This window comes from Homarus americanus, unplaced genomic scaffold (genome assembly GCF_018991925.1).
Source record: "Homarus americanus isolate GMGI-L3 unplaced genomic scaffold, GMGI_Hamer_2.0 scaffold51476, whole genome shotgun sequence".
NCBI classification, from domain to species: Eukaryota; Metazoa; Arthropoda; class Malacostraca; order Decapoda; family Nephropidae; genus Homarus; species Homarus americanus.
In genome coordinates this window covers 4,331,118-4,355,838 of record NW_024736148.1, presented here as the reverse complement: position 1 = coordinate 4,355,838, position 24,721 = coordinate 4,331,118, and the positions used below count along the sequence as shown (strand labels likewise).

At 36.6% G+C, this 24,721-nt stretch overlaps 1 protein-coding gene across 3 annotated transcripts in view; it reads right to left on the bottom strand.

Annotated features, from left to right (window-relative positions):
• LOC121872073 (late secretory pathway protein AVL9 homolog) overlaps window positions 1-24,721 on the bottom strand; it is a 57,205-nt gene that overhangs the window by 30,027 nt on the left and 2,457 nt on the right. For 2 of the 3 annotated variants that reach the window (XM_042374759.1, XM_042374760.1), the window contains exons 2-6: window positions 22,481-22,678; window positions 22,078-22,170; window positions 21,305-21,425; window positions 18,914-18,934; window positions 13,241-13,430 (exon numbers count right to left, since the gene is read on the bottom strand). In XM_042374759.1, coding sequence (XP_042230693.1) covers window positions 13,241-13,430; window positions 18,914-18,934; window positions 21,305-21,425; window positions 22,078-22,170; window positions 22,481-22,678 — 623 coding nt within the window. The remainder of the gene's footprint in view (window positions 1-13,240; window positions 13,431-18,913; window positions 18,935-21,304; window positions 21,426-22,077; window positions 22,171-22,480; window positions 22,679-24,721) is intronic. The other variant, XM_042374761.1, reaches the window with a different exon arrangement.

Below are 24,721 nucleotides of genomic sequence, written 5' to 3'. Positions count from 1 at the left end.
GCAGTCATACCCCAGTCATTTCTACTGTTAGTCAACAAGCTTTACATTAGTCAAGTTATAATTAATGGGACAAAATTTGCAAGCATCATTAAAAATTCAGAATGTTATGTGTTACCGCTGCAGCACCAGTACAATAAGTGGTTTTGAGGTTAGGTAATAATGGTCTACGAGCTGCCCAAGACACGCAAAGTAATGTAACACTGCATCGTGCTGCCAACCAGAGCTATGAGCTGCTGTGAGTTTATTTCATGAGGTTTACCTGCTGACCCGGGCAATGAGAGCGTCTTCAGCATAACACACTTCCATATAATCAGCTTCATCTGGACTGGGCTGCAGTGTGGCAAGGCCGAGAGGACCTCGTGACCTGCCAGTGTCATCATGTGTGGAAAAATAAACTCATGCACAATGCTCTATCTTGGAGACTTTATTTCTTGCTGTCAGTTTTCAAACTCCTTCATAAAAATGAATTAGAGGCCTATCAACTTTACCTACATATACTGTAATATGATGTATTCATGCTATCTTACTATCTATCTTTCCTTTATTATTCAAAATTACTTTACAAAAATAAACATGAGACAACTTCCCCTAAATTTAACTTTATGTATTACATATGACCTTAAGAAACTTGATATTAATGAATTATTCCTAATTATACATATAAAAATAGTTAAAATAGCTGGTCACAGGAGGTAGAGCCAAGATTTTGTTATTCATCATTACAATGTGTACTGTATGAATGTATGTTTATGCGAGTGTGCTTGTGTGTAGTATGTTTCCATGCATGTATAGCAGTGATGTAGGTCTAGAGACCCTTTCTGCAGGTCTTAGTCTCAGATGCTTTGATCTTGGTCTCAGTCATCTGCCTGATACCTCTTAAAGCCACAGATTCATTCCTTTACTTCCAGGTCTGTTAGGAGTATATTGTCAACTTAATGTGTTTAGGTTCAGGTAAGGGCAGATACCTAAACCACTAAGCCACTACCTGGATTATGTTGATTTTTCCTAAGTGTAATGAACACCTATAAATAGAAAAAATAAATTACATTACCTACTGTAGGTATGGTCAACACGTCTGACATAACAGATGTGACCCCAATAAATGAAAGTGAAATAAAGTGTGTGTGTATTTATTTACCCATACTGCATCTATTGTGCTGTGTCATGAAATTGCATATTATACAAATAAATTGGTAGTTGGTACACACATACCCATATTTTTAGGTAAATAGTTCACTGTTTTAAGATCATACTGACCCTCCATCAATCATCCAAATATTTCGACCCCTCAAAACTTTTATACAGTACAGTACTGTACTTGTATGAACTAAGACCCCATTTCTTTACTAAATAAATTATTCCAAAAAAACTTGACTCATGCACAGGCATATAAATATAAGTTATACTGTAGTTGCAAAATATTTTGATCTTAATTTCAATTTCTAAGGGTCTTGGTCCCAGACATACTGTAGTGATCATGACTACATCACTGCTGTGTGTGTGTGTGTACATAAGTGTGTGTATGAGTCCCCTGGCTTTGCCTGGGTGGAGGGACAGGAAATTGTGCAAGATCATCCTCTACTGTAGGTCAGCTGCTCCTTCCAACCAAATTTCAACTCTATCTTCTAAACTGTGGAAATACATGAGGAATGCACACATATCCACACAAATACATCTATCCACAACTACACCCATTCATCCACAGAATATATATACAGGTACTGTGTATATAAATATATATATATATATATATATATATATATATATATATATATATATATATATATATATATATATATATATATATATATATATATATATATATATATATATATATATATATATATATATATATATATATATATATATATATATATATATATATATATATATATATATATATATATATTAACTTTGTCCCTAAAATACAGCTATTAAGAAAAAAATACTGTATACTACTGTATTAAGTCCGTTTTTCAGCTTAATACCTGTATATACGAATAACGAGAAACATAAGAAAATGTGACCGAGCTTTTACATTAAACAGGTACTGTACAAAAGTGTTGGTAAAAAGCTAAAATAAGCAACAGCCACTTCTGCCAACAACACTTGTGAAGTAACACTTGTTTCTACAGGTCCTCTGTGCTCATCACATCTCAAGCTTAGCTCGGTACAAAAAAAAATAAATAAAAATAAAATAAAGCTTCTATTTGCCAACCAGCATGATTATTTTCGTTTTATTCTGATGATATGGAATAGTAGCCCAGTAAAGTTGACTTGAAAAACTGTAGATACCCTGTACTTGTAAAGCAATTACCAACGATTTACTGAACCAAAACACAACCTGAAAAACCTGTTACGTAGACTTATGTACAAAACACTAAATGCTAGCCAAGTGGATCTAAGAGAAAGGTGGGTTACTGTATCTCAGTTTTATGACAAAGAGAGATTTAGGATGAGGACCAATTTTCTTCCACAAAATTTCAGATAAAACAACCAAACAGTTTTTTCCAATTAAGAGGTCACTAGAGTGAGGTAGCCGTTGCAGTAAGATGGTCATCTGAATAATACAAAAACTTGATTTTGTCAAGTCTATAATAACAAACTGAAATGATGAATACCCGTAAGCTTGGCAAAGGTTCGGTAAATAACAATGTAGGCTAATTTTAAGCAACTACATTTACATATGCAGTACGTGCAGTGGCTTTATCATTATAATCCCAGTAATGCCGACATATAAGCACTCAAATAAATTTTATCAAATTGGCAAGATTTAGTCAAATTAACATGCAAAAAGTATCAACCAATCAGAATGCAAAATGGTAAAAGTTGTTAAAATTTTGTGAATAAGCTGTTAAGACGTCAGTATCCAACCTCAACGTCCTATCCATGACGTCTTGGGCAATGCTCTAAGCAGATAATTTAGGCTCTGGAGTAGTCACACTAGGCCCAGCAAGCCAGTGATGGATGACTTTTGCTCATAACTGAAGGACCAGCCTCAGAACACAGAAACAACCAAGGATAAGGACACAAACAGAAAACTGATTCACTACAAGAGGTGAGTAACAGTAAATGTTGCTACTTACAGAGAAAGGATGGAAGAAATACTAGACAACATGAAAAAGAACTGATATTGTAGGTTCAACATAAACATGGCAACAGAGAAAAGGAAGAGAGAAGAAGAATGCATGGAGTGACATTAATATGTCATTAAGTTTTTGTTCCACCAATGCCAGGAACTTAAGAAAATCTGAAGGAAAGCATATGTTAGGCTTTTAGAAATATATGGAGGGAAACAGAATAACACTTTGATTTTTGTTTAAAAATGAAACTTTTTAATTCATTCTTTATTATTTTATCTTGCTTTTTGCTCTAGCTTAGTTATTTTTTTCAAGTTAAGTGTCTAAAGTCAAGTAGATCATTTAAAATCACCCTAAAACAGAAAATGGGTCAATAAAAGGGTTCTCATATGAACACTTTACATAAAATGCAAGAATTATCATATATACAGTATATCAGAAACCCACTGATGAGGATAAGGAAATATTTGTAAAAACACTGGAAAAGCAATGCATACAATGTAAAAGAATATAAGGAATGTTGGTGGGAGAAAATATGAAAATACTTAGCCAAGAGAGAAAGAGAGAGGCAATAGAAAATATTATTCAATATTTTGACAGAGTGAAAATCCAGATGGTAAAAAGTTAAATGAACTTTATATGCACCATAAGACAATGAATGAATGAATGGCTACTGCAATCATAGGCAGGTAGGTACATTAAATATATATATATACAGTAGTACCCTGATTTACGCGGTCAATTAAACCCACAGGGTACCGCGTTAAGTGAAATCCGCTTAAATGGAACAACAGAACATATGGGATTACCGGTAATTCCAATAGAGACTGGCCCGACCCCCAAACTCCACTTTTTCCGACACAATACCTATGTTGTAGTAAAAATAACATCTAAATTTTATGATGGTATGCTCACACAATTAATATTTAAGAGAAATACAGTCGCCAGGTTAATGTCCATTCAAATAATAGACTCAAATCCCCCCCCCCTCTTCCCAGCTCACTGGCCCCTACCTCTCTGAGAAATGATTGGGTGAAACACTAGATTTTAACGTTTAGTAATAAATAATAACTCAGACTAAAGTTAGGATAATGTAATTGACATTTCTGGATTCCTTGCAGGTCAGGGAATATTTTGAATGTAAACTTCATATATTTTGCACAAAAGATAAAATACTTGCTTTGTGTAAACCAAATTATTACATTAGATCTAAAATTTGTATGTCTAATGCAAAATCCATGATGTTTATATTCAAAATGATCATAATATTGTAAAAATTCCAGCAATGTAAATTATATTCTGGTCCAGTAATTTGTATGAATTTTATGAGCTAAAACAAATATCTTCAGTTAATAAAAAAAAAAAAATATTCTTCACAACACTATCTGTCAATCAAAGTACCCCAATTTGCCTTCCCCCCTCTTCCAGCCAAACCAGATGGTGGGTCGGTCCCAACCCTCCCCCCCACCCCCCACCTTCCCTCCCTACCAGAGAAATGTTGGGTGAAAAAACTAATTTTAACTTTTAGTAACAAATAATACCTCAGACTAAAGTTAGGATAATATAATTGACATTGGTGGATTCTTTGTAAGACCAGGAACATTTTGAATATAAATGTCATATATTTTGCGCAAAAGATAACATATTTACTCAGAGTAAACATTACATCTAAAATTTGTATGTCTAATGCAAAATCTATGATGTTTATATTCAAAATGATCATCAAATTGTAAGAATTCCAGCAATGTAAATTATATTCTGGTCGGGTAATTTGTATGAATTTTATGAGCTAAATAAAAAAAAAATTATACTTCACGCGTATATGGGTAGATGAACCGCGGAAAGTGAAAGTTCGGTTCTGGCGAGGCACCGCGTATATGAGAAATCGCGTAAAGTGAAACCGCGTAAAGCGGGTGGCGCTGTGTGTGTATACAGTGACCCTGGATTTTATGAGCATACTCGATTACTTGAAATTTCAAGTTAACGAACTGCCTTCCATAGGATCTTCAATTAGGTTACTTGAACAAAATTAGGTTCTGCAATTTCTTACGAACCGACCTCAACATGTTTTCGCTTGCACTGGCCGGGCAACCAGCTTAAGTATCAGTCCGCCAATACATTAATCGGTTCTAGGGCTTAAATTCCTAACTATTTTAGTAAATATCAAGAAGTTTATACTATTCAATAATTTTAAAAGTTTAATATTAAATTTTTTAGTCATTTTAACAATTATTGAACATAATTGAAGGTAAAGTGACTAGTTTAAAGCGCAGCATCCAGCCTCTTAACACAGCAAACAGGTGTTAGTCTCTCTGTTTTCACTGGAGGTAACATCTTGTTTGAGACTCTCTTCAACTAAACGCTTTTTTCTGTGTTTCCAAGCAAATTATTGGTCATTTTGAAATATATTTTACATATTGACAATATATAATGCAGTACAGTGTTGATTTAAAGAAAATAATCTTGAAATACACCAAGAGAACTAAAATTTTATGGGTGAAATGGCACCATGGGGTGACTTCTCTTCCACACCAATGCCTTCTCTTCTTCCTTCTCCTCCACCCCCATTGTAATTCCCATCATCATCATCATCATCCAGGAGCCTTCTACATACACACCTCAAAGAAAGTGAACTTTTCTACCATTTTTGTTGAATTTAGGAAATTTTCGGTGAGCTGGAACGAATTACCCAAAAACCCATTGAAACAATGGTTTCGGGTAACGAACTTTTAGGTTAACAAACGACCTTCTGGAACGGATTGAGTTCGTTAACCGAGGGGTCACTGTATATAAATATATATATATATATATATATATATATATATATATATATATATATATATATATATATATATATATATATATATATATATATATATATATATATATATATATATATATATATATATATTCTGTTCTCCCCAACCTTTCCTCTTTCTGCAGAAACACAAACTGTCCCGGTAACACAATATTTGTAAGGCTGAGAGCCATATAAGTGAAAGTAGGTAAAAGCACCTCTACAGTATGTGATCTGCGCCTCGGGACAGACTGAAAGGGAGAAGGGGACAAGCGCCCGTGGCCCCCAATCGTAGCCTCTCTCGCTCATAGCAACTCATTATTTTCCGGTTTATTAGCTAATGGGAGTTCATGTTTCTTCAAAAATGTCATAGGAATGCTATGTAATAACATTTGAACCTTTTTTTTCCCAACTGACAGAAAGGAGGGAGTGAGGGCCATTGAGAGGAAAATAAACATAACAAAGAGAAGGGAGGGAGTGAGGGCTGGTGGCACGTGGCGTGTCATGTTCCGGCCTACCGTATATCACGGCCTATAAGGCGGCGGGGTGCATATCACGGCCTATAAGGCGGCGGGGTGCATAAGACGCCCCCCCCAAATTTCCATTTAAAAAGTAGCTTTTGAGCTCTATTTGCTGTATAAGACCAGTACCCCAAATGTGACACTTACCCACTGACTCAGTAGTCCTTTACCAACCATCCTTGATTTTTTAAAATTAGGCCAATTCACTTCAAGTAATGTCATCAAATTATACCCGCTGGTGTAGTGTAAACACTAGTGACGTCACTGAAGCGTGTTGGGAGTGTTCCCTCGTCTCGGTGGTGTGACTATTTATACAACATGTGATTCAACAGCAACCACCGTATTCTAATTGTGGTGTTTCATTAGGATTTGAGTGAAAAAGGTTACCAGTATGTACTTACTACATACATTTATTACACAAATATATATATATATATATATATATATATATATATATATATATATATATATATATATATATATATATATATATATATATATATATATATATATATATATATATATATATATATATATATATATATATATATATATATATATATATATATATATATATATATATATATATATATACTGAATATACTATGTACAAAAAATGAATGTTCAATGAATTATTTATGGTGCATTAGGGTACTGGTCACTTCTGATGGGCTATAAATAGCCTTCTTTATCTCCCCTACATCTCACCCTGAGCCAGGCGGAAGGGTCTTGGTAAATAACATGTTTGCTTATTTTCCATTTACTTTAAATAGATTTACCGAATTATTTGTTTTATTTATTTATTTATAATATACTGTAATATATTAAACACACTGTAATTATTTTCTTTAATTTATAAACTGTTTTGCGACAAAGGAATGTTCTCCAGTAGTGTTTCATTAGGATTTGAGTGAAAAAATATTACGTACTTACACAATTGTTCCTCTTACTTTGACAACACAACATACATACAGTATATTATTTCTCAGTTTTGATCTTTTTTTAATTTTTGTATTTATTTATAGTTAGTTACTTAAAATAAGGCCAATTCACTTCAAGTAATGGCATCAAATATTACCAGCTGGTGTAGTGTAAACACTAGTGACATCACTTGAGCGTCTGTAATTAACCGTCGATAGTTTCAAGAATTAATGCACTCATTTACTGAATATTCTTTGGAAAAAAATAAAATTTAAATCAATTATTTATAGGAGATAAATATTATTATGAGTAAATATACCGATACCGGTATGCATTACTGACCACCTCCACGGCTCCTCACTGGCAAATGGGGGGGGGGGCGTGGGGAGGGGTGTGTGATGATAGCTGTGTTTATTATAGGGGTATAAATCTCTTTTACGGTATGTTAGACAGGTTTATAATACATTTTTATTATTTTAATATACCGGTAATCTTAATTTGAATCCAGCTTGCCAAACGTAAGTTTCAGTATAAAATAATTAGTGGTAAGACCTTGTGAGTGGCTTACGATGTTTTCATCACCACTCTTGACACACTAAACCACAATATTTAAGAGGTAAGAATTTTGAACTTGGTGGTTTAGACGACCCCCTAACTTTGGGCAGATTTTTTTAATGTTCAAATTTCGTCTTATAGGCCGTGATATACGGTAGATCCACAATGAAAACGTGGATAAGATAAATCTTGATAAAATCACACGGGAAAAGGGAAACAACGGAGCACCTTAGCTTTCGTCTGTATTCAAGACATCTTCAGAGGCAACTCTGAAGATGTCTTGAATAAAGACGAAAGCTAAGGTGCTCCGTTGTTTCCCTTTTCCCGTGTGATTTTATCAATATATATATATATATATATATATATATATATATATATATATATATATATATATATATATATATATATATATATATATATATATATATATATATATATATATATATATATACACACACAGTAATACCCCGCTTAACGCGGTTTCGCTTAGCGCGATTTACCGTATACGCGGTGCCTCGCCAGAGCCGAACTTTCACTTAACGCGGGTTTTTTCCACGTATACGCGGCGAGTGTCCGGCTCGAGACGCTATTTTTAGATTCGCCCCACCCGCCTGCTCCCCCTCCGCCTGGGCAAGCCGCGCGCGGTAAGGTTGCGCAGTGCATGTCTCTGTTGCGTTATCACTGACGTCATATGACGTATCGGACTGTGATTGGCCATGCATCCCTACCCCCCTCTGCTGCTAGCTGTAATTGGCTTAAAGTATTATGACGTGTCCACCCGGGGGAGGGAGGGAGGGAGGGAGGAGAAGACGACGCTTCACCTAGCCGCGGCAGTTTCATCCCTCCAGGCCACTCCGTGTATACGTGAATCCATTGTTCTGTGAAATGGCTTCCGCCGGACCACCACCGCCACAGAGAGAGACCTTTCCTTACCTGGACCCAGCCGCCCTAAGCCCAAGAAGACACGCCGTGGTCTAAGCTACGAAGTGAAATACCAGATCATTCAAGATTTGGAGAAAGGAACACGGCAAGTTGATCTCGCGCGCCAGCATGGCGTCAACGAATCTACGATTCGCACTATCAAGAAGGATGCAGCCAAGATCAAAGAGCACATGAAAATCACAAAGTCTGCAGGTGCTTCAATGATCAAGTATTGCCAGAACAGGGTGCTGGCAAAAGTGGAAAATTTGCTGGTGAGTTATTTGATTCGTCAGGCGCGACGCAACATGGCGGTGGACACGCGCTCAGTGCAGGAGTACGCACGTGAGCTATACGCAGCAGTGTCACGTAAGCTGGGAATTGCAGAGCCCAAACCCTTCAATGCTTCCTCTGGTTGGCTGCATAGGTTTAAGAAGAGGAACAAGATCACCAACATCAACATTGGTGGTGAGGAAGCGAGTGCTGATCGTGTGGCGGCTAGAGATTTTCCTCCGTTCTTACGTGAGATTATGGAGGAAGGACAGTACACCGACGACCAGGTGTTTAACATGGACGAATCTGGTCTTTTCTGGAAAAAGCTACCTTCCAAGACCTTCGTTGTAAAGAATGCCAGCAAGATTCGGGGCCGGAAGATGCAGAAGGAACGCATCACCGTCCTGTTTACCACCAATGCCTCCGGTACCTGTAAACCAAAGTTATCGGTGATTCACACAGCCCGCAAGCCGCACGCCTACAAGAATATGGACATGAACAAGCTTAATGTCCACTGGCTAACCGCACGTAAGGCGTGGATGTCCTCTTCTCTGTCCCTCTTCTGGTTTGACGACTGTTTTGTTCCTGACGTGAAGAAATTCTGCGAGCAACAGAATGTTCCATTCAACATTTTGTTGCTCCTTGACAACGCACCTGGACACTCGCCCCTACTTATGGATCGTCACCCCAACGTAAAAGTGGTCTTCCTTCCTCCCAACACTACGTCATTAATCCAGCCCATGGACCAGGAGTTGATCTGCAATGTGAAAGCTGCGTACTCTGCAAAGAAGTTCAAGCTCCTGAACGACTCTACCAACACCAAGGATGAGTTGCGTAAGCTGGGTGACACCGACAGCGAGAGTAAAAGCGACGAGGACAAGGAACAAGAGGTGGCGACTCAAGAAGTTCTCGTCAAACAATTTTGGAAGAAGTTTAACGTCAAACAAGCTGTAGACTTCTTGGTGGAGGTATGGGATCAGCTGTCTATTGCTACGATTCGTCACGCATGGAGACATGTGTTGCATGGCATGCCAGCTGAGAAGAGGAGTGAACCTGTGACTGGTGAGGTTCAGACTGTTGCAGTAGCAGTGGACCTTGCCAGAGAAGCTGCGCTCAATATTACAGCTGAAGGCTTCTCCGAGACCACCAACGAAGACATCCTGGAGGTGATCAGAGATCCTGAAGTGACTGCTGACGAGATGTTGGAAGAAGATCACGTCAGTGAAGAGGAGGAAGAAGGTGCGTCATTCTCCGAAGAACACAGTTTAAGTCATAGTAATATTAAGGGTGCCATGGAGTGTGCAGAGAAAATGAAGTCCTTCCTTTCCCGCGACAATAACGATGACCGCTATGAAGTCTTCCATACCCGGCTGGTGCAGGCTATGGAGCTGTACATCAAGGTGTATCAAGACAACATAAACACCAGCCGTCAAAAAAGCATAACCGAGTTCTTCGCCCGCAACCCACCACAGCCAGCCCAAGCCAGTGATAGTGACAGAGGTAGAGACAGTGAAGATGACTTTGAGGGATTTGTCAGGGAGGCCATAACAAGTGTGGGTGACAGTGATGGTGACTCACCTGAGGGCCAGTAGCCTGCCCTCTGCCTCGGAACCAGCCTCCATCCCCGTACGCCGACCCATCTCTTCTACTAACGTAAGTGTTCAACATAACTTTTAGTTTTCCTAACTTAACCTTTATTTTTCCTAACCTAACCTCTTCTATATTACTTGTTTTTTCATACCATCATAAAGTTAAGATAAAATTTTTACTACAACATAGTTATGTGTCGTCAAAAAGTGGAGTTTGGGGGTCGGGCCAGTTTCTATTGGAATTAATCCCATATGTTCTGTTGTTCACTTAGCGCGGTTTTCACTTAACACGGTACCCTGTGGGTTTTATTGACCGCGTTAAGCGGGGTACTACTGTGTATATATATATATATATATATATATATATATATATATATATATATATATATATATATATATATATATATATATATATATATATATATATATATATATATATATATATATATATATATATATATATATATATATATATATATATATATATATAAAACCCAAGATTTATGTAAAAACAAATCACAACAAGGATTTGATGAAAAGTCGATAGAGATTATTTTGTCAACTTAGACAGAAGTGTAGTAAAAATTGTGAAGATGCTACACAGTACCAGGTGTTTCCTTAGATACAGATCAAAGACTAGTACTGTAGTGGCATATATTATAAATTACACACTAAGCATACAAATAAGAGTAAATCAATACAAACTAAAGCATTTGCTATTCATAAGCTGTAGGGAAATACAAGAACAAGTCAAGAAAGGAAAGGTCAACATCACCATCCAACACTAAACAATGTAGGCAGTAAACACACTTTAGTACCTGGGAACCATAATCACTAGTAGAGGAGGATATTTCTAAAATATAGCTGAAAGGATTGGTAAATTTAGCAAATTGGAGCATCTTTGAAATAGTGTCAACACCAATACTAACTGTGGAGCAAAGAGTTGGAATTAGACAAAAATAACTGGTTTAAAATTCCAGCTATAGAAATGACACCTAAGATTAATGGCAAACCAAATATGAAGAAACGTTAGATATAAAAAATCAAATAAAAGATTGTAGTGGACAGATAAATCACAGTTACAAAGGTTGGATTATTTGGAGAGAATGGATGAGGACAGAATAGTAAAAACAAGTTGGATGATGATAGAACAAAGAACAAGACCAAAAGGAAGCCCAAGAAAAAACATGGAAGGATAGGATGGAAGAAACTCTTAAAAATATACATTATTCCCAATTTATATCAACTGAGGAGGAGAGGAACTCAGACCAACATATGAGTTAGGAAGATGTTGGACCCAGTGACAGGCACACGACTACCTGGTACCTTAAGTAAGAAGTAAGAAAAAGATATTAAAGTTAAAACAGCGAGTCACTATTTTAGGTTCCACTAAAATCCATTGACTTGATCTTGTGTACCTTAAATACACTACTGTAATTGGGTGCCAGACTGACCACATTAGATATAGGAAAATATGTAACTAAGACAAAGAATCTTTTAGTGTTTGGGAGAAGAACATATTTATGGAGTTATTGTACATCAAAATTTACTCATTAAAAGGGTTCCCAATGATATGGAAATCCAGCCAATCAGCAGCCAGATCACTTTATCAGTAAGCATAAAGCTTGCTCAATATGTATTAAATTGCTTTAACAAGAGTACACAACTGGTGTCATGGTAACCTGCTGCTGAATGGATTCCTGAGCTTAATCTTAATACTGTACTCAAATAATCCAAGATGGCAGCCATTTTGGCCAAAATGGACATCAGATTTAATCAAATACCACACAGATAAATGAATCACCAAGTTAAGTTAAAAAACTGTAGGATAAAGTTTGAGACTTGGAATATCAATCATGAAAACCTATTTTCTGGCTTTAAACTCTCTGTCAAGTAACTCCTGTTAATGCGCCAGCTGTCTGGTGTAAGGCAGAACAGCACAGTATATGGAAGATTTTACAACTTGTTTTGTATTAAAACCAAATATAATTATGTACTGTACAGTACTGGTTACTTGGTAATGTTGTGGTATACGAGCAAAGAAATATACTTTTCTTTATGAACGTATGAGTGACATTGTTTGTCAGTTATCAAATCAGAATAGATCTGCTGATAAAGCAAAATTTAGTTAAATCTAATACTGTACTCTAAGGTCAAATGAAGTGGGTATGATAGATTACAGAAGTCTATTAAAAAAAAAAATTGCCATCAGTGCATGAGTGAATGAATCTGTGGCCAAATGGTGTACACAGCAGCTGGTGCATATACTAAATATCTGGAAAACATATAAGCATATACTTAAAATAATCAGTTACAATACCATAGTACATTTCAATGTAATAAAAATTTGATACCAGTATTTACAGTACAGTATACCTAGAATTGTCTGTCTTAACTACAACAATATAAAAAATTACAAAACACCTGGAGAACATAGGTACGTAGTTGTAACTAAGTAACAAATAATGTACTACACAGACTCACAAAATTCAAATCAAATTAAAATTTCATACAGAGTAAATTCTGCAGCATCTTAATTGCCTCATATCAAAAGAAAAATACCGATGTCTAATAATTTCCACGAACCTTAATGAAGCTGCATGAGCCAACCCATTGGGAAAGTTGTCTGGGAGAAGTGCCATGAGGGAGGTGATGGTGCGCACCAGAGGACCAACAGGGCTGTGGTAGAAGAGTACACGACGCTCCAACAGGATCATCTTGAACAACACCAGGATATTACGACCAAACACTCTTACAGCATCAGATACGAACACTCCTGTTGGTCAGTATGCAAGCAGAAAAAATTACGTACCAAATAGAAATAAAGAACTGCAGAGATAATAAGTACTGAGCAGGTAAATGTATAAACAGTGAAATATTTCTACTTGTTGTCTTATCACCTTCTTGTTGCTTTCTTCATCTTTCTTACATCCTATCATTTCCACCATTCTTTGATGTTTCTGTACCCCATGATCCATCCCTCATAATTGAGGGAAGGACTAAATATTATAAACAAGCAGACAGAAATATTTAGGTGAATAAAGTAAGCCCCCATAAACATCACTTCACTGAACTAGAAATCTGAATAATTTGGACTTATTTTGGCACATTTGTACTTTTTGGAGGAAAAACTCTTAAATTTTTTTTAAAGATAATTACAGGTACTGTACAGGTGGTTGTTTACTTATGCCTGTATTATTAAACAACATCTTCCCTTGAAGAGGGTCCTCGTGTCGAAAACCGAAATTTTAAATGCGAAGGACCTTTTACCGCAGAGCACGAAGGAGTGTGGTGGCGGGAAAACTAAACTAATATTACTGAAAATTGAAGAGGTAGCTAGTAGCTGCTTTTAGTAACCCTCCTCATAATTATTTTGTTAGTTTTATAGAATATTTATAGTCAATACGATTAATGTACAAAGAAACACGTACGGCATTGGTAATTTTATACAGTAAATAATTTTTTTTTACATTATTGGTTTTACGGCCCATATTATGACACTTGCAAAAGCTGTGTTTCCTGTCATATAATGACATTTGCAAAGGCTGTGCTTCCTGTTATTGCCAAATGCAAGCTGCTGGAGTCATCTCATCTTACTAACGCTGGTACTAATCAGGTAAGCACATTTAAGGTAATTTATTAATTTTTTTTAACAGTTTTATAAGTGAGTTTTTGTCTGGAAAATATAAACTGGCGAGGTTCTTACCTAGAAATATTAAAATGGATCAAGGCAAATTTCACCAAGAGAAAATCGTCACAAAACTTTTTGTAGCATATATTAATAAAGTAAGTACATTTAAGTTACTTAATACAACTTTGAGCATTTTTTTTAAGCGAATTTCTGTCTGGGAGCCAAATAAGAAGTCTCTACTTCCCATATACCTGAATTAAGTAAGTTGTCTCAGAGGTTGTAGTCATCTGCACCCTCTTTACTGTAACCTACTTCGCAACGAAATACATTTTTTTAACTTACTTTATTTTAATGCGTTCCCAAATCTTTTTAAATGTTTTTCTGGTTGCTAAGGGCCATATCCCTCAGTATTGAAACTTGTTGCTGTTTGCAACCATGCAACAAGCTTTCCACAAGTATTTTCATTTGTAAATCTTTTCCTCCCCAATCAAATGGACGAATAAATCATGTTCTCTCTGCAATATAGGAATTGCCCTTGATGATTGGGAGGAAAAAATGTCCATGATGAGAGCGCAGTACTCTTAATTTTAGCGCCAACGAAGGTAAACAAACACACACGAGTAAGACGACCCATAATGCATCAGCGAAAAGACGACCTATAATGCATCAGTGAAGTGGACAGTATAACCAGACCTACAATACTTTGTCCTACACGAAGGGGAAGAGGTTCGAGCAATTAAAAATACCGCTTGAAAGAACAATCCCTTCAAGAAGACCCTTGTCAGAGAGGGAAGATGTTGTTTAACCCTTTCACCGCGTGTCACGCATTTGCCATTTTATTCTGGCTACCGCCAGACGATTTTATTCAGCCTCATAATGATGTAACATTGATCCATTCAGACTATTCCGGCAAAAATTGTAAAGATAAGGATATTACAGATTATTGGAGTACCAATTTTGGTCAGATCTACTGTGGGTTACTATGTGTGATCATCACAAGTTTATGAGGAGTTGTGGCTCACTCTGAGGATGCCACTTACCAACCCCTTGTTTATTGATATCACACACACACTACACATCACTCCAAAAGACTGTATGTGTGCATCTTTTTCACTCTTGCAACCTTTTCCCACTATGATACAGCTGTAACAGATGTGTTTTGCTGTGGTGTTCCCTCCCTACAAAAGGGCCTTAAGACAGCTATCTACCTGTACTTAGTTTATTCTATAATGTTATTTAATTGTGATAATATTTTGACTTAAAACAAAAGTGAACATGCTGTACTTTGGCTTTAGCACTGCATCACCTCCTCACAACCCAAGGTATGTTATGAAAAATTAGAATTTTTACATTCTTAAGCCCAAATAAATGAAAAGGAATTGTCTGTGTTCTACCTTGGAAACAAAGAGCTACTGACACAGTGCACCAACATGAATTTTTTTAGGAAAATAAATAACCTTGAGTAATATACGTCAATTCACATTTCAATGTTCAATGCAGTGCACGAGATCAAGAGGACATTAACTGCATGCTATGCCAAATAACTAAACAGCCTTGGACAATATTATTCATGCAAGGAAAATTTATTTTACGTTGTTTAGAATAAGTTAATGAGTATACATGCCAAAGTTTACTGTGTACTATTTCCTATCCATCTAAATCACAAAAACATTGTTGCCAATGTGGCGAGTAAAACCTTTAGAATGACCAGTCTCAAAATGTAAGTGTTGACTAAATATACCAACATGTAGCTTCTGCTATACTGTACAGTATAGTCTGCATTTATGCGGTCAATTGAACCCGTGGAGGTCCGCGTAAAACGAGAAACGTGTAAACGAAATAACAGAACATATGGGATTAATTGAAATAGAGACTGGGCCGACTCCCAAACTCCACTTTTTCCCACACAATACGTACGTTGTAGTAAAAATAACATCTTAATTTTATGATGGTATGCACACAATTTATATTTAAGAGAAATATCAATAATATTAGGTTTTTTAACACTTTCGTTAGTAGAAAAGATGGCTGGGCACACGGAGATGGGGGGGTTGGTTCCGAGGCAGAGGGCAGATTATTGGCCCTCACCTGTATCACTTGTATCACTATCCACCACAGAGGCTTGCAGGGCCTCTTTGTCAAACCCCTCAAAGTCCATATCCTCATTATTACTATCACTATCACTGACTTGGGCCGGCTGTGGTGGGTGGCAGGTGAAGAACTCGGTAATGTTTTGATGACTGGGCGACATTGTGCGCACCCTGCCCGCGCCGCTTCCCGCGTAAATGATGAAATTTACCGCGTAATTAAAACATTTCATTCTGCCAAGGCACCGTGTAAATGACCAAACATGTAAACAAAAACCGCGTAAATCCAGACTATACTGTACTGTACTATGAAGTGGAAGCTCAACAATCCAGTTTTTTATGACATGGTACTGCATCTCAAAATTCCCATAATCCGGTACTACTTAAAAAATAAATAATACAGAATAGAAATACTTAGAAATTCCATATCTACAAATTTTGCCAGTCACTAATGTATGTTGACACCTCCACACCATCATTGTTTACACTTTGATCGTGCCAACCACCACTTCATTGTTACAGTACAGGTGTTTGTTTTCTTGTCTTTTTTTGCCTTTACAGTGGTGCCAAATGAGTGTCAAAGGTCCACTGGCATGAAAAGAGAAGCTTGTGGAGTAAAGAGAGCACAGATTATGCCAATTATTATATAAAAAAGTGGAAATACAAGTACGTACAGTAACATTGCATCAGATTGGACTAATATTCTTCTTCAGTACTGTATATCATTTTATACAGGAATGAATGTACTGTACTAAGTCAATCACTATGAATTTCACAAATGCTTTTAGTAAGATACTGTATTCATTCAATTTTATTTTAAACTTACTGTCAAACGTTATCTTTCAGGTGATTTTTTTTCTATTGTAAACTTCAGGTAATTAATCTCTACATAAATTTTTAATTTGTTTCTTTCATTTGGAATATTCCTTACTTCAGTAAGTGCTCAGTGCCAAAGGTGCTCAACTAGTGAGTATCCACCGTACTGTATACGTTTATGATGCAGGGTATCCTTAAATAATCTCTCCCATTTTAAAACTTAACCTCAAATATTTTTTAGATAGTGTATAACACAATGGTTTTATTATACTGTACAGTACTTGACAAAAAACTTGTACGTGATTTTTCTTGTCTTGGTAAATTTCCACACGTACACCATTTGTTGCTTGGGGTTATTAAGTTTTAAAATGGGTCAGATAGTTTATGGATACCCTATAGAGTATATTACAATCAAACAACATAATGTGCTTAAACAAAAACTACCACCAAAACTAACAGACTGAAAAGTTTTATTATAAAGAACCATGATGACTAAAATCTAATGAAGAATTATGAAAGATTTTGAGACTTGAAAATTATCACAGGGAATGAATATGTTAAGTTTTTACAGGTAAATATTTACAGACACAATGACATATACTGTACTGTACTCACATGCCTTTACAGGTGTATAATGTACTACTAAGTTATATCAGGATTTTGGGATCATATGCAATGCTTATTTGTTTGCTTACTTTTAGAAGGAATATTCCCAAATACTATACAGGTGTTCGTCGTTAAAGCTGCTCTGTACATGGCTGTGTATGTGTGGTAGCATGTGTGGTTGGTGTCTTGGTATGGAGAGTGGCTGCATGGTTTTAACAATCGTTTGACAGTCAGCATGTGACTAGCTACCTCCTCATACTGTTCTTATAGTTCATCCAGATTAATTACTTTTATCATGACATTTAACAAGATAGATTTCCTTTGCTTTTTGGTCACAGAAGTACTCAAGTCACTTAATGTTCACTTAGCACTCATGATTGTAAGGGGTACCACTGGTAAATCAAGAATGAACAGCAAAGTTTAGTGAGTCAATATGGTATACATGTGAGGTGACAGGTAGTTGGGGCAGAACTGGAAACAGATGATCCCTAATTGTTGAATAGTGTAATAATGAAATTTTGTTTTGCGAATGCATGTTAACTGAGGAATACCTGTATACAAGTTGGACATGTGCTGACTGTCCTGACCCATCATGGTATCTGCCAGTGTCCCACACACCAACTGGTTTGGTCAGGTTCAAGTTAGGTTATGTAGATTAAACTGGGGTCAGATTTAGGTGTGGGTTAAGCGAATAAAGTATAGGAAGAAAGCAATGGTAGAGAAGCTAACAGGTGTCACAGTAAACAATAAGCAATAAGAGGCCATCATGATGAGCATGAACCAATCAATAGATTTCATAGTGATCAAGAACCAATTAACAGATGCCAAAGTGAACAAAAACCAACTAGAAATGATATACGTAGTAGGCAAAGACCGATGGATGGAAAAGTGAACAAGGATCAAGCAGCGCATGTTAACCCAACATACGTCTAGACTACACCACATTGCATCCACAGCTGCAGTGCCTTAATCCAATAAACATTCAGGTCACGAGTCTCAAAGAAGAACGTTTTATATGCTGTACAAAAATTACAGATTTTTGGTGTCGAGTAACATTCTAACATAATTAAGAAGAGCATCATGGCCATGCAATACATCCAGTTGGGAGAAATTTCTTACCATACTTGTCCTCATGATCAACTAGCAAAAAATACAGCTAATTTCAAATATGTGTGAGAGGAATACTGTACTGTAAAGTTATACAATACTGTACTTTATTAGTTATATAAATACCTGTACAAGGAAAAACACCACATACTGTTTCTAAAATTAACTCTAATATGGAGATAAATACTAAAATGAGCAATATCTGTAAATCCAAAATAATAATACTGTACAGGCATCCCCTGCATTATAGAGGGGGTGACATTCTTGATAAATTTGTCCATAACGTGGGAAAAAAAAGAGAAAAAAAGGCAGTATTACAACTGTAACCCATTAAGTAAAAGTTGGGTATCCTTATCCGAAATTCCCAAGTCCGAAATGCCCTGAAATCCGAAAGTCTGTTTCATTATATTTATGGTAGATAATACACTGAATATGGCATATATCATAATTTTCACGAGAGTAAGTACCGGGTATGAATATGTGTAAAGAATAAAGATAAGACACAGGCTGTTAAAAGCCTCAGAGTCAAGCATCATGGTGATGCCAAACGGACGGTAGTGATTGTTTAACTTTCTGTGTCTTAAGTGTACATCATATCATATATATATTTTATAACCCAAATTATTAAACTATATTTCATAAAACTACCTGCAGAATATATGTATTCATATGCTGTAAATTAAATATAAATGAATTTTGTGCATAGACTTGGGCCCCATCCCTGCTGGGTGATCTACTGCATTATACAGGTTCTGTATACAGGATATGGGAATTCCAAAATCCAAAAATATCCAAATCCGAGACTCTTAAGGCCCCAAGCATTTCAGATAAAGGATACCCAACCTGTAAATGGAAATGTGTTCCTACAGAATATTTTTCAGCAATAAGGAATAATAGTAACAAATTAAAATAAACCATTTAAACAGACTAAATATAAAAAATTAACATTTATTGATATACTGTAATATAATGATACCGGTAATACACCCAGAAATATAAATAAAATTACCCAGTATTTAATTCACCAGAAATGCATGGCAGCAAATACTCAAAGAAAAGATTGAAAGAATCCCTGTTAAACCCATTTAACCCTTAGGCCCCGGGTGACGTTCCAGAACGTCCAACCAGCGTGCCCCGGGTGACGTTCCAGAACGTCCGCCTATTCCCGCCACTGTTTAAATGCCCAGCGCGGGTTATCAGGTTCCAGTGTGACTATTTACCTGTCACACCACACGCTCGGCCACAGGGAAGCTTCCTGTACATAATTACCTTCTTTTGTTTGTTTCATTTTGATTGTTTGTCTATTTTATCATGTATCAAAGTAATATTGCTAAAAGTAGTGTAGCTGTATTGTAGTGTAGTATTACTGTAAAACAAAGCTATGATTATGTTATAAATATATTTATTTGTGGAATTATTATTATTTTATGCATTACTTGCTCTACCAAACACAAAGACAGCCAGGCAGACTGGCGACCGACTGGTGAGTGTTGCCAAACACTTTTTATGAAAAATAATGCAAATAAAATATTCTAAATTAATTACTTATAGCAAATAAGTATTAAGATCAGTAATTATATTTATTATTGGCCACCTTGGACACAAAGGCGAGCTAAAATTAGTTGCAGAGGGACCACGAGCGTCAGCTGTCAAACCAACACTATCTCCTTATCTCTCCCCCTCCCTCCCTATGCGTGCCCAGGGAAGTTTCTAGACGGTCAATATATAGTTTTCTTACTTATTTTTTATTGTGTTATCATTTTTAAAGGTTAAAAATTATCTTTGGAAAAGTTGATGTCTCTCAATTTACCCCCGCTGGTTACTGCCACCAGCACCCTAACCTGGGGCTTAAGGGTTAAGACTCTATATATTGCCAACACAACCAGACAGCCCACAAAATGGTAAACCAATATGAATTCAAAGATCATATGACAAAAGGAGGTTTAGGACCATTGAGAATAGTGATCTCATGCTACACACTATTGCAGTTGTATACAAGACTGGCACTCTTGATGGTAAACAAAGGCATTATGAAGTCTTCACCAAACTTCATTTAGATTTTTTCTTTTTATTAATTTTAGTGTTAAAATTTTTGAAAATATTGTTTTATTTCCACCAGGGCCCATTTTTTTTTCACTATCTCGAACTTAGTTGTCATAGTTTATAATTTCAATACGGGCAAATTTCCATAACCTAAATGTCCGAAATGTGGGGGATGAACTGTAACTGTCCTGCCATTCAATATTTTGTAGAATTCCAATATTTATCATTATCTTTACACTGCACTGTGGTCACTTACCTGTGTACAGCAAGATAACCCTGTGCAGAAACTCTTATAAGCAAGTGTCCCTCTCTCTCTTGAAGTAATGGGTTCTAATCTAGACTAAAAAGCAAAAGTCTCACCATGAGCGAGCTTGTCCCGCCAGTTTGTAGTGTTAAGATCATGGTAAAGGCCCTTCAGGTCCTGGACGTCAGAAAAGTCTGCTCCCTTAAAGTATACTTTTGTTGTAACTTGAAGACGTTCCTGTAAAAAAATTACAGTCAGCCGCAATTGTATGGATATGCTATTAATTACACAATCATTCTGCTGTAGGCCTGTAGACTGAAGGTGTACAGGCAATCCTCACTTAACATCAAAGTTCTCTTCCTGACAACTGGACCATTAATAAAAAATCCCACATGCATAATGTTATAAGTTATATGCAAGGGGCTCCTGAGAAGGGTGAATGTGAGCCCATAGACATGACTGCCTGTTAGAGAGTGTAGATATACAGTAGTACACTGCTTAGTAAGCCTTCAGTACACAAGGAGGTAGCAAAGCCGGTACTGCACTTGACCACATTCACCTCCCCAAGTTGTAAACTTAGGTAGAGTGAAGTTGTGATAATTCAAGGATACTTTCAATGCTCACTTCAACAACTGTAGACTACAGTAGTACTGGCTAGGGGCAGTCACCCAGACGCTACAGGTACGTATTTACATCTCATGTATAATAATCAGCCAATTTAGAGTGAATAAACAAACTCATATATCCTGCTTGATATATAAAAATGTAAATGTTTATATTATTAGAGAACAATGCATAAACTTGGAAGCAAATACCTAACATTGTTGTCAATCAACACCTAACAATGAAAAAAGATGAACTCACACACCACAAAACTGAGAATTATTACCTGAATGTAGCCGTATATTGGAAGTGTACTCAGCACACAAACAGATTTTTGTACAGTGTTCCGTGTGATGTCTGCACTCTTATTTGTCACTTTCTGTAGATATAAATTAAACACTAAATTAATCCTGTGCAATTACAGTACAGTCATTTTTTTTTATTTTCAAGATAAAAAATTTTTCCCCAAGAAAAAAATATCTAACATATCTGGGACATCAACAAGAGCATCACTCAGAGAGGATGACAGTATAACTAGTTTATCTCACTTAAACTTAATATTTTACCGTACTGTATCATATATATAAGGCAAACAAAATCTAGTAGAGTACATAAGTCAAGAGGAGTGTTAGTCAGTAACAATGAAGATGCATTAAGTATACAGTACAGTGTACTCTATATAACTTTACCTCTGCATCAATTTGCCGATAACATGACACACCAAACACAGTCTGATCAGACTTTGTGAGGTGAGGCAGATGGAAGAAGACAGTGTCTGCCTCATGGTTATGAGCCCCATCTGGTAGACAGAGAGAAGGCAGGTGGCGCCACAGGTCAGGCAGTTCACACCCATCACTGTCACTCAGTGGAGGGTATGCATACTCCACCTGTAGGGTGTAAATAATGATTATAGCCATGGATTTAGTGTATCACAACTTGACAAATAAGTAGAAGGCATCCTTCAGTCTTTAGGAGACTATGGAGGGTAGCATCCTACATCACGCTACATTTTTTTATGAGGCTGTGTAGTCCTATAAAGGAGTGTCAGTCTCTTCTGCAATTGTCATAATAAATGTGCTTCCAACCTAAGAGGTCCATTCTCTGTTCTTCCAATGAACTCTCTTGTCTTTGCTCTGCTAGGTTAATTTCGGCTTGAACCTCTGGAGTCCCTCGCACAGTTCTCACTTCCAACAGCTCTGGTCTTGTGAGAGTTCTTCCCAGATGCTTTGGTTGATGTTAATGTCATTAAGGTCTTGCTTGCAGAGGTCTTTGTAACACAGTTCATGACATCCAACTGGTCTGGTGCCTGCAGCTAGTTGCACACACAGTATGTCTTTGGGGACTCGTCTATCATCTATCCTTTGAATTTGCCCAAGCCAACATCAGTCATCACTGCTTACGCAGAGTATAATTATGGTACATGCTGAGGAGCTTACCCTTTTGCAGCACCTGATCGTTTGCTATGTTGTCCTGCCAGATGATGTTGAAAATGCACCTCAGGTAGTGCATATGGAAGTGGTCCAGTTTCTTTTTTTTGCAAGTGTAAGTTCCAGGTCTCACTAACATATAGCAGTGTGATAAGTACACACACTTTGTACACTTGAACTGTTGTGTGCAGAGTTAGTTTGTCATTTGACCAGACTCTGTTAATCTGGCCTTGCCATTATGTACTTTAAGTTCACATTTAAATGAGATGCTGTTCGAGATGGTGGAGCTGAGGTTTGTGAAATGGTTATAATTGTCTCAAGGATGTACTGCAACACAGTATGGCAATTGAGGAAGACTCCTCTATATCCTGCCTCATCACTGTGTTTTTTCCTGGCTGTTCGTTGTTCCAAATTTCTGGCAAGCTTGGTGAAAGCAGTCCACGATATATAACTCCTGTATGCTATTGTATTTTATGATATGCTATGTATCAATTTTATTGTTTATCAAAGCAAGTTTTGTTCATTTTTTATACCTATATGCAATTTTAAATTTGTTCGAATTAGGCTAACCTTGTGCTCACTATAGCGTTTAACTCTGAACCACACTGTTTATATAGTAACTCTGAACTACAGTTTATATAGAAGTTTGATGTTAAAAATAAATCATTTAACTCTGAAACTATTTATAATGAACTCGTTTATTATTATTATTAGGGAGTACAGTACAGTACAGTACAGCACTCATGTTCACCGCCCTGCCATTTGGGCCTGTTATTTGCCCTCCGTGCTTTGCTGTTATCCTTCGTTTATTGATAATTTTGCTTTACCTTAGGTTCAGGAATGCAACCAGTTAAATGAGGGACACCTGTCCTATATATGTATTGTTATATCAACATACTATACAGTGGTCCCTCAGTTAACGAACACAATTCGTTCCAGAAGGTCGTTCGTTAACCAAAAATTTTGATAACCGAAACCATTGTTTCAATGGGATATTGGGTAATTGGTTCCAGATCACCGAAAATTACATACAAAGTAAAAAAAAATGCAGTAAAGTACACTTACTTTGAGGTATGTATGGAGAAGGCTCCTGGTTGATGATGATGATGATGGGAATTAAAAGTGGGGGTGGAGGAGAAGGGAGAAGAGAAGGGAGAAGAGAAGGAAGTGGGGGTGGAGGAGAAATCACCTTGCAGAGGACCCATGCTTGATGCCGTCATTTCACCCATAAAATTTTAAGTTCACTAGGTGTAATTCAAGATTATTCTCTTTAAATCAACACTGCACTGCACTATATATTACCAATATGTTAAATAAATTTCAGAATGACCAATAATTGTACTGCAAAAACGTAAAAATGCTCTGTGTTCAAGAGAGCCAAAAGCAAGATGTTTCCTCCACTGAACAGAGACACAAACAGACGCCTTGGTGGGTGAGTGAAGTGGCTGATGGGCAAACGAAAAACTAGTTCTCTGTACTGCAATTATGTTAAATAAGTGTTAA